The sequence below is a fragment of the Prionailurus bengalensis genome, chromosome B2 (genome assembly GCF_016509475.1).
Source record: "Prionailurus bengalensis isolate Pbe53 chromosome B2, Fcat_Pben_1.1_paternal_pri, whole genome shotgun sequence".
In the NCBI taxonomy this organism is placed as follows: Eukaryota; Metazoa; Chordata; class Mammalia; order Carnivora; family Felidae; genus Prionailurus; species Prionailurus bengalensis.
The window spans coordinates 118,943,444-118,954,523 of NC_057349.1; the positions used below are offsets into that span (position 1 = coordinate 118,943,444).

Sequence of the window (11,080 nt, forward strand, 5' to 3'; positions counted from 1 at the left end):
TTCTAAACTCAAATCTTTTCCCTATTCAGCAGGAAATGTCATTTTTGTTAACTCACTCATGAGATTTTCAACAATTTCAGCTTCTGGGAATGGGTTTGCTTCTGCTGTTTGGCTTCATTTTTCTGGAAGCCATGACCTACGAGGTCAGTTTAGAGATTTATAATTTAGGGATTCTTACAGTAAGGAAAGAAAGGCTTAATGAAACCAAGTAGCATGTCAGTTTAAATTCCTAACGCTGAATTAGGACAAATAAGCTGATATATCTTATTAACATATCTTCAGACAAAGCTCCCAAACTTATGCAAACCATAGGATAAACCTTACATAGTTGCAACATTTTATTAATAAAATTTTTAAATTGGCATATAATATTGTATCTGTTGAGCCATAAGGCATTTGTTGATATATAAATGTTTGCCTTGACAAAGAGATGAAGTTAATAAGTAAACAACTTGTCTCAAAAAATATTAAGGATGAAATGAAACTCTGCTAACTCTCCACTACTCTGTTTGTTAAAAAGTCCATTGTAAGTTAATCTTATTTTTCTCTGAAAAGGAGGTAATGCTATATTGATGGCTATCCCAACTTTCAGGGCTTAGTTTAAAAAGTAGAAAAGGCTTCTAGGGGTTCTGAGGACTGTGAATAACGTGAAATTTTAAAGAAAAAACCCAACAACTTGTTTTTCCTTGCCTTTTGGTGCCCCCTCATTAGCCTTTCATTTAAATATTAGTTAACACACCCAAATGTATGTTTAAACACAAAGAGCATTATAATTATAATAAACATTTACAGGCTTGCAGCTTTTTTAATCCTCAGGATATTTATATGACATAGATGCCATGAGACAAATGAAATGCAGAGGGACATGGCATTTTGCTCTAGTGGTTCAGCTGGTAGGTGATGGAGCTGGGGTTCCAACCGAGGTAGTCTTGGTTCTAGAACATACTATGCCCAGCACTCACTGTGCTAGACAGCACATCCATGAGTCCTCAGAACCAATCCTGTGTGGTGTCATTAGCAGTCTTCATTGAGTTAAAACTAGCTCTCTGAAGAAAATTTGACTTTAGAATGGTTATTTATAATAGCATTATTATTTTGTGCACATTCAATAACTATGCATTCACGTTGGTATAGTGTTTGTTTTCTAGGGCTGTTGTAACAGATTACCACAAACCCACTAGCTTAAAACAAGAGAAACGTATCTCTCACAGATCTAGGCACCAGAAATCTAAATCAAGGTGTTGGCAGGGCCAGGCCTTCTTTGAAGGAGAGAATCTGGGGGAGAATCCTTTTTTTACCTCTTCCTGCTTCTGGGGGCTCCGGGCATCATTTGATACATGGCTCATCACTCCTAATCTTTGCCTCCATCTTCCCAGTGCCTTCTCGCCTGACTCTCTCCTGTTCTCAATGCACTCTCTTTTTATAAAAAACACCAGCCCTCTCTAAATCCAGGATAATCTCATCTTGAGACCCGTAACTCAGTTCTATCTGTGAAGACCCAATTTTCCTGTATATCACATTCACAGGTACAGCAGGGTTAGGACTTGGACATATCTTTTTGAGGGTCACCATTCAACCTACAGGCATCAAATGCATAAAACTGCTGGCATTATTGATAATGTCTGCGGGAGAGTACTTAGTATCCCTATGTTTTGACTGCTAATGAATTTTCATTAGTATGTAATTGTATTTTGCTTAGTATGGAGTATGATATATTTTCTCTTCTAGTTTGATTTAATCAAATTCATTTGTTTTGCAGCAAACAATAGAACTTCTGATAGTCAATATGATGCTTTAATCACAAGTAACTTGGTCCCTATGTATAAAGCATTTAAAAGTAAGTATACATTTAGATTATTAATTTAAGTACCTAAGTGACTTTGTGAATTTACAAACTAAACACATCTTTTATGGCAATTTCTCCATGATATTGGGTTATTATGTTCTACTGCTTTAAATTTAGGAATAGGAAGGACCTCTGGCATAATTTTTTTTTTTTTTTACTTCAACTTTGGGTGCCTTGTGACTAGCGCTTCAATAATTTATTTTTAATCCTAATTTAGCTGTAAATGGCTGTTCACAAAACAAAATTTTACTGACACTTACCGTAAGTAAATGTTAGGTGGTTTGTCCCTAGAATCATAATCAATACAGCAGTCTGTAGGTTCTGACCATTATTTAGTATCACTGTCCCCAAAGCAACTCAGCACTAGGGAGGAATTTGGAAACAAATTTTACTGTAATTTCACAACGGCAACTACATTGGCAATAAGAAATATCATCAATGTGGCTATTTATTTAATTGTGTTGTATGGACTGTTTTGCAGAATTACCTAATCACCATGGACAATTACCGAAGCAGTCTCTGATGCTATTTAAATGTACCTGTCTGTAATAGAAAATATTTCCATATGCAATAAGGGTTGATATTTTTAACATCTTATTCTATTATTTTTAGAAATGTGGGATTACTTCCACAGTGTTCTTCTTGTAAAACATGCCATGGAAAGAAATGGAGTAAATGTGGTTAGTGGGCCAGTATTTGATTATAATTATGATGGTCATTTTGATGCTCCAAATGAAATTACAGAGTAAGTAATTTGAAAACAAATGGACTTTTTGATTTAGCAGTGGGATATCATGAGGGGAAACCTCAGTACTCTAAATAAAAGCTTGGTATTTGAAATATTACACAATATATTTATATAGAGATGTTATCATTGACTATTTTCAACCGTCTAAATATATAGCAAAACTTTTATACGGCAAACATTTAAACTAATAGGCAAGGAAAAAATGTCCAGGAAGAGTTCAGCAAAATTTTTATTTGGAAAATTTCTAAACAAATGGGCACAGGGAAAATGTGATTTTGTAAAAGTTAAAGAGATAAGGAAGACTCACTGTATATCAGTAAACATAGAAGCATTCCAGCAAAAAATAAATAAATAAATAAATAAAATGTCAAGTAGTGACGATTCACAATGTTGTCCAATAGTGAGTGATCCATAAAATACCTTCCAGGAGAGGGTATAGGCTTCCCCTAGAAAACCAGTCCTAGTAATCTGTACAGTTTTGTACTAAACCTGGTCATAATATGTTGCTAAGAACTACCTTTGAGTGCAGTATACAGACATACAGAGTTTTAGAAGTTTTATCTTTATTATCAAAATGTATGAAAGGCAAACTAAATCATTGTGCTGTCTAAGCCTACGTTGTGTAACACAACAATTTCTACCTATACCTTCTGATTAACATTTTTGATGACTCAGTGTGTGGCCTTTTTCTATTTTCATTTGCCTTGTTCTTATTTTAGTGTTTATTAATCCTATATTTCACCAGTTAATAATTCTAACAAACACTTTGATAGCACTTTACTATATGCCAAGTATTTTTCTGTACACATATACTTCATTTAGTCCACAAAACATTCTTAGGTTAGATTCTTCTAGCCCCCATTTAGAGAGGAGGAAACTGAGGCACAGAGAGGTTGAGTATCTTGTCTATGTTACACAGCTGCTAAGTGGCAAAGCCAGATACAAACCCAGAAGTCTAGCTCTGGTTCATGTAAAAATCCTAAAATCCCAGTAATATCGCTCCTTGTAGCAGCTCATATTTTTTTTTAACCAGGCTCATAATAATAGCTTTCCTTTATCGTGCTCTTAAATTTTTTTTTAAATACTTTAATGTTCATTATCTAAAAGACTGTCATCTGTTGTATGGATTTATTTCCATATCCGCACTGTGAAGTAGGTAGCACAGGATCACCTCCATGTTAAAGTTGAGGAAACTTACTAAGTCATAGAAAGTTAGAGGATCAGCACCCGCCCAAATATCTAGTGGAAATGCACGGCTCGGCTTGGAATTGGGGCTTCTTTGTCCCAGCCCCTGCTCCCCTGGAAAAGGTCTCTGTGAAGTATAAAGTCAACAAAGCTGGGAAACACAGGAGGCAAAATGTCATGGTCTGCTTTTCTTTGGATTCTAATATTCTTCATGTATGCTACAATGACCAAGTTTGGACTTCTATAAATTTCTGTTCTGGCTCACGGAAGTCTAAAAATATGTGATAAGATTTTGTACTTTCTATTCACGTACTTTTTTCTTGGACTATATTTTTACCTTGGCATTTAAAATATTTATATAATGACATTTATAAATTTTAGAAGCAAAAGTATAACAACATCCAATCTTTTCCATTGTGTTTTTAGATATATAAAGAACACTAGTGTTCCCATCCCAACTCATTACTTTGTGGTGCTGAGCAGTTGCAAAAATAAGAGCCACACCCCCAACGCCTGTCCTGGGTGGTTGGATGTCCTGCCCTTTATTATCCCTCACCGACCTACCAACGTGGAGAGCTGCCCTGTGAGTATGCTCCTGGAGAGTCCTCAGGACCTGAGAAAATAATTAGTCAGATCTCCTCCAGGCTTTTATAAAAGTGGCTTTGGCTACAACATGGGCAGGGTTGTACTAAAAATTACCACATTTTTAAGCTTTTCCTTAGACTATTGATCTTTATGTAATAGATATCAATTTAAATATGGATATGCCTACATGAACATGTTTTAGATATGCGTATCTTACGTATTTTATTCATACACATTTTATTCACACTCAGAAGGGAAGGGTTGGTACCTTATTAATATTTTGATTCTTAATATAGAAATTTAAGGTGCTGTGCCAAAGTTGGCACTAAATTAATGTTTCCTGAAGGAATACGTAAAAAAAACTCCATCAACTTGAAACGTGAGGTCTGAAATTAATTACATATACATACATACAATGAGTTAAAGTAACTCTTTTTTTAAACATCATGTGTTAGTCTACTTCAGCATCTTTATGGATCAAGGAAAATTGTATGTAACTAGTTACTTAAATTTGCCTGAATTTTTTTAGAAAAAAATATGTATTCTTGTAATTTGGTTTTACTAGTCATTCAACAAATATATTTTCACAGTGTACAGTACTGTGAAAGAAACTTTTTAGCATGCACCAAGGAGAAACACATAGTCTCTGACCTCACGGAGTACATCTATAACTTTGATATGTAAATGAGACATAAAAATGAAATATAAATAAGGATAAATTAAATATGGACATGTAGATAATATAATATTATCAGTTGATAATATAAAAATTATTTTAAAAATATAAAAGTAAGAGATGTCACAAAGTTGTTATTAATTGCTAAATACTGCTATAAGGATTTAGTGTTTCAAATCTGAAACACATTTGGCAGGAATAATCAATAAAGGAAGGTTACGTAAAATGAGAAGGGAGTAGGGCTGGGCCCTGAGAATGGGCAGAATTTGTACACATTGAGAGGATTAAGAAGAACCTTCAGTGGAGAAAAGATTTGGTAGTGGGTTGGATGCAAGAGCCAAAGGAAAAAGGAGACTGGAAGATGAATCAGAGATTTTAAATGTAGGTAATTAGAAAAAAAAAAAAAACATAGAGGGAAGTTAGGAATGAGAACTATTTTGGCAGGTAGATAAGATAGTTAAGTTTAGGCATGTCCATTGTAGAAATAGGTGTTCACATGGAAAATCCCATAGGCTAGTAGAGACTGGAAAAAGCATAGGTTCTAGGCCAGACTGGGATTCATCTTTATTCTTTTAGATGTTCAACACATAACTGCCTTCATCATACTGTGTATTGTGGGAGATACACAGATGAAATAGACATGAATTCTATCAAAAGTGCTCATAGGCTAGCCCATAGATACCTAGTAAAATAAAAGAAAGAAGAGAAAAGTGGCACAAAGAAGGACAGATAAAATTGTTATAGGACTTCAAAGGAGAAATATTTCCTGGTAGGGAAGGCGACATTCTAACTGGGTCTTGAAGATAGGATGTGAACTTGAATGTTTGAATGGTTTTTCAGTGACTAAAGATGGAGGGCATAGGTTAGAGGCTAAACAGTGGGTCCCTCATAGGCCTAGAGTGGGGAAAGGTTTCCAAAAACAGGGAAGCCATCATTCTTCACTTACTCTTCCAGTGGCAGACAGTGGTGACTAATACAGTATGGTGCTGGCTACCATTGAATCAGAATTAAATAATTCTTTGCAATGGGTTCTAGGTAGAAGAAACTATTGGATATCCCTGATCTAGGTCCTTATTACCTTTTATCAGGACTTTTGAAAATGAATCTTAAGTAGCTTCATTGTCTCTTGTCCTCCTCCCCTTCACCTCTGTAGTATACCAGTTTACCTTAAACCTTAGGTTTTCATTATGACATACTTTTTCATCCCAAAACGTTATCTACCCAGAATAAAAAATGAAAACAAGCAAACAAAAAACTCCTAGCCTGCACTTAAGACTCTTCACAATTTATCTTTGGTTAGACCTGCAAACCCAAGTTGTGGGCTAACTGAAGTCCTTGAAACTACTTGACATATCTTGGGTTTCCCTACCTCAGCGTCACTGCTCCTACTTTTCTCTCCTATAGTGCCCTTGTTTTCCATCTGCTAAAAATTCTACCTATGCTTCAAGGTAAAGAACAAATGCTACAAAGCCTCTGACATCCCAAGTAAAGATGATCTCGGAATTAATAGGGAGTCATCTCCATGGAATAAGACATCAACACTAATGAACATTATCTAAGATTTTAAGGAATTTGAAGTATACTAATAAGGGTATGGCATTTATAAAGGTAATTATGAGACATAATATGATGAGTGTAAAGCAAATTTAAACCAAACTATGAGAGAGATTGTGAACAAGATGTGGCTGTCAGACATGAGGGAGGTGAGAGGCAGTATGGAAAGGGTCAAATGTAACTGAAAACTTAGGCATAACTGACTAGGACACATATAAGACAATCAGTTGTTTTGGGAAGGATGAATTCGCTCTTTTTAGTCTTCAGATTGAGAGGCTAGTTGATTATCTAGGAGGATACATGAGAAACAGCATAGGATAGATCTTAAATGCACGGATTTGGGAGTTGGACATCTTGTGTTCAGTTATTGATATGGCTTCTTTGGGTAAATAATTGAATGTTCATCTCCTCAACTGTATAAAAAATCACCTTCCCTAATAAAATTGCTGTGAGCATTAGATAAGTTTTAAAGAAATCACATCTTATGTTGGAGCTACAGTCAACATAAAGTGAAATTGCATACAAGCAAAATCTTCTACATATCAAATCACCCAATAAGTACCAGTACATATACAAACTATATCCTAATATGGCTAAATCAACCAATATTTCCACTAGCATTAGAAAAGGTACGAGTGCTTTAAGCTCCCAATGAAATAGTTGTCTTGCTTTCAGGGGTATGTTGTAAGGAAACTGCACTTTTAAACAATCACTCCACCACTGGAAGAGGTTTGAGGCAACTAACACCATTTTGTAGAAACGATAGATTCATGATTCCATCCCACACTTTGTCTAGGGAATTAGATTCATGCTGCCTCATTTATTTTCTTCCGTCTCTTGTCCTTTCCATATTTTCTGCCTTTTTTTCCCCTTTTTATTTTTTTTCCCCTCAGCTTTGTATTCTTAAATCCCTGTCAGTTAAAAGAGAATGTTGTCATGAGTCCAAGTGACTGTCATTATTGTAGCTTGCTCAGCAGATATTGGAAAATGCAGGCATGGAACTTGGAAGAGAAACCAGAACTATAGAAATAGATCTGATGTTAAATCATGGGAGTGAAGTAAAGTTGCCGAAGGAAAGGAAGTGGAAAGAAGAGATCCAAAGTTCAAATTGAGGGAAATGTCTATCTGCTAGGATGGAAATCACTAGCATCAGTTGAAGAGATAGTGTTCACTGAACAAGTCATCAGTTAGAGCTATGAAAGAAAAAAGGAAATTTTAGAAGCCTGTAGTGATCAACTAAGTGAAAGTTCAAAAAACAAAAATCCACTCAGCTGGGTTATCCTTGCCAAAGCAATTTCATTAGTGTGGTAGCAGCAATAACCAAACTGTATGTGGTTAAGGGGAGAAGATAAAGAAGTAGGGTAGAAAAATACTGAAACTGATATTGCCTGAAAAACCCAACAAAGGGCATTGTATTTTAGGGGTATGTAATACTTCTGTTTGTGTAACAATTTGAACACATACACAGTTGACTCTTGAACAATATGGGGGGTTAAGGGTGCCAACCGCCACACAGTTGAAAACCCACATATAGCTTTTAACTCCCAAATCTAGCTATTAATAGCCTACTGTTGGCTGGAAGCCTTACAATAGCATTAGTAGCCCATTTAACACATATTTTATTACATGTATTGTATACTATATTCTTACAATAAGGTAAGCTAGGGAAAAGAAAAGGTTATTAAGAAAAGCACAAGGAAAAGAAAATACAATGACAGTTCTGTATTGTATTTATTGAAACAAATCTGCATATATGTGGATCCTCACAGTTCAAGCCGATGTTGTTCAAGGGTCAGTTGTTTTTAAATATAGCTCATAATAACTCTATGTTTGCAAGGCTGCTCTTCTGTTGGATGCATTAGTACAGTAAGAGTTGTCTATTGCTGGCTTCTGTTCAGATTGCTTGGTGCAGGTGAACTACCTGGTATTAAAGAACTTGAGTGTTACCCCTGACTAGATAGAGTTAGGTGGCCTGTTTTAGGTTTATTTCATTGCAGTTTTAAAAGAGGGTAGACCTAGTCAGGTGTCGAGTGAACATTTAGTTGGATGGGTACCAAATAAGCCATGAGGGAGCAGAGTAATATAAATCAAGTGGGACAAAACTTTGTGAAAAAAGTGATAAAAAATAGTGAATGCTGCTGAAATGGGAAATAAGGGCAGAAAAAAAAAGAATCAATTAGATTCTCGTTGGAAATAGGCTCAAGTTAGTACACTGCGTATTTACTTAAAAAATTAATGCACATCGTGAATCTCACAGAGAAATGCTTTAGTGGTTAGAAACAAGAAGTAGTTTCCTCTTACACTTCCTCTGGCTCAAATAATAGCTGCCTATTTTAAGCTTGCATATTTAAAAAAAAAAGAAGTAAACCAGGGGCACCTGGGTGGCTCAGTCGGTTAAGCATCCCACTCTTGGTTTGGGCTCAGGTCATGATTTCATGGTTTCGTGAGTTCGAGCCCCATGTCGGCTCTGCATTGACAGTGCAGAGCCTGTTTGGGATTCTCTCTCTCTCTCTCTCTCTCTCTCTCTCTCTCTCTCTCTCTTCCCCCCCCCCCCCGCCTCTCCCTCATTCATGCTGTCTCTGTCTCTCTCAAAAAAATGAATAAACAAAAAATTTAAAAAAAACAAACAAGTAAACTACTATGCTGAAGTCAAATGAGAGTTATTAAAACACATTCATCTAAACAAACCTTTAAATTTTCTTACTTTTAAAAAAATCTAAATGGAAATTAGCAGTAGCATATGAATATCAGAAAATTAATATATAAAAAATAAGAAATTTTATAGAAATCCATAGCTCTAAAGGATCGAACTAATTTTTATATAGTAAAAAACCCATTAAAAGTCAGATGGCCAAGAAATATGTGAAAAGATACTCAACTCTGATGATACTCAGGGTAATAAAATCAAACAGATAAAACACTATTTCACACTGTGATTTGGCAAGGATGTGGGGAAGTAGGTATTCTCTTCCACTATCAATGCAAGTGTAAATTGGTATAAATAACCTGAGGAGCGTGAGGTTTAATATCTGGGAGAATTAAGTTGCATGTACTCTATGATCCAGCAATTCCATTTATGTATCCTAGAAACTCATATTCTTGGATACGGGAGGCATGTGCCAAGTTATTCATTACAGGATTATTTACAATGCCAAAAATACTATCAATATGGCAATAAAAAGAAAATAAACTATGCTACCACAAACCACAGCTAAAAACAACTGATTTAACTGGCTCTGGATATATCTCTATGGATAGATTGCACACATAATTCTTTTTTTTTTAATTTTTTTAATGTTCATTTATTTTGAGAGAGAGAGAGACAGAGCATGAGCAGAGGAGGGGCAAAGAGACAGGGAGACAGAGGATCTGAAGCAGGCTCCAAGCTCTGAGTTGTTAGCATAGAGCCCAACATGGGGCTCAAACCCATGAAATGTGAGATCATGACCTAAGCTGAAGTCAGAGGCTCAACTGACTGAGCCGCCCAGGTACCCCTGCACATGTAATACTGATTGAGAAAGTAATTATAGAATACCACTTATAATACCGCTTATATAAATTGGAACACTCATAACTCATGATATATATTGTAGAGTGATATGCTGTAAAAATTTTAAAACATGGACTCGTGCTAATTATTAGTTCTGAGTAGAAGGACATTGGGGATTTAACTTCATCTGTAATATCTTATTTCTTTTATATCTGAAGTAAATACTAAAATAGCTAAGCTTTATGACTTTGTGGTGGTCTGTATTTGTTATAACATACTTTTTGTACTTCTGTTTTCCTTTTATTTTAGTAAACAACAAAATTTAGCTGTATCAAGTTAAGATTTAAGGGAAAAGGAAAACCTCTAAATAATAGAAGATCCCTCTGTTAATGAAAAATAATGCCCTATGAAAAACAGGCTTTTGTTTTGCTTTTACAGGAAAATAAACCAGAAGCTGTTTGGATTGAAGAGAGATGGAAAGCCCACATTGCCCGGGTCCGCGATGTGGAACTTCTTACTGGGCTGGACTTTTACCAGGAAAAAGTACAGCCTGTCTCTGAAATTTTGCAACTTAAGACATATTTACCCACATTTGAAACCGTTATTTAACTTACTATATAAATGAATTGGGGCAGAATGTAAATGATTTTTCTGTTAAATAATCACAAAATAAAGTGTTCTGTTTTTCCTTAACCCTTCTAAAAAGCCATGTCACAGAATTTTCATTATTCCCTTCTCTTTTTCATCTCTACAAACGTGTGTTATTTTAAAGTTCCTCTTTTTTTTCTTTTTGCACAGAGATTGTGCTGTGGTATACCTACCATATTATATTTATTATCTTATTTATAATCTTTGGCCATATTTTCTGCCCAGCATTATCTAAAGAGAAAGGAGACCAGGTTAAGTGTCACTTTGGTGAAGGTTATACAAGAAATGTTGCATTTGACAATTAGACAATATTTATTAAAAGAAGCACATTACCTCATTCAGTAATTT

General features: G+C 35.3%; 1 protein-coding gene across 1 annotated transcript in view; it reads left to right on the forward strand.

The window, feature by feature from the left end:
• The window catches only part of ENPP3 (ectonucleotide pyrophosphatase/phosphodiesterase 3), a 74,726-nt gene extending 63,949 nt beyond the window's left edge, over nucleotides 1-10,777 (forward strand). Inside the window, exons 22-25 of the mRNA XM_043592385.1 lie at nucleotides 1,760-1,837; nucleotides 2,459-2,591; nucleotides 4,206-4,362; nucleotides 10,523-10,777. Coding sequence (XP_043448320.1) covers nucleotides 1,760-1,837; nucleotides 2,459-2,591; nucleotides 4,206-4,362; nucleotides 10,523-10,693 — 539 coding nt within the window. The 3' untranslated portion in view covers nucleotides 10,694-10,777. The remainder of the gene's footprint in view (nucleotides 1-1,759; nucleotides 1,838-2,458; nucleotides 2,592-4,205; nucleotides 4,363-10,522) is intronic.
• Nucleotides 10,778-11,080: the final 303 nt, after the last annotated feature.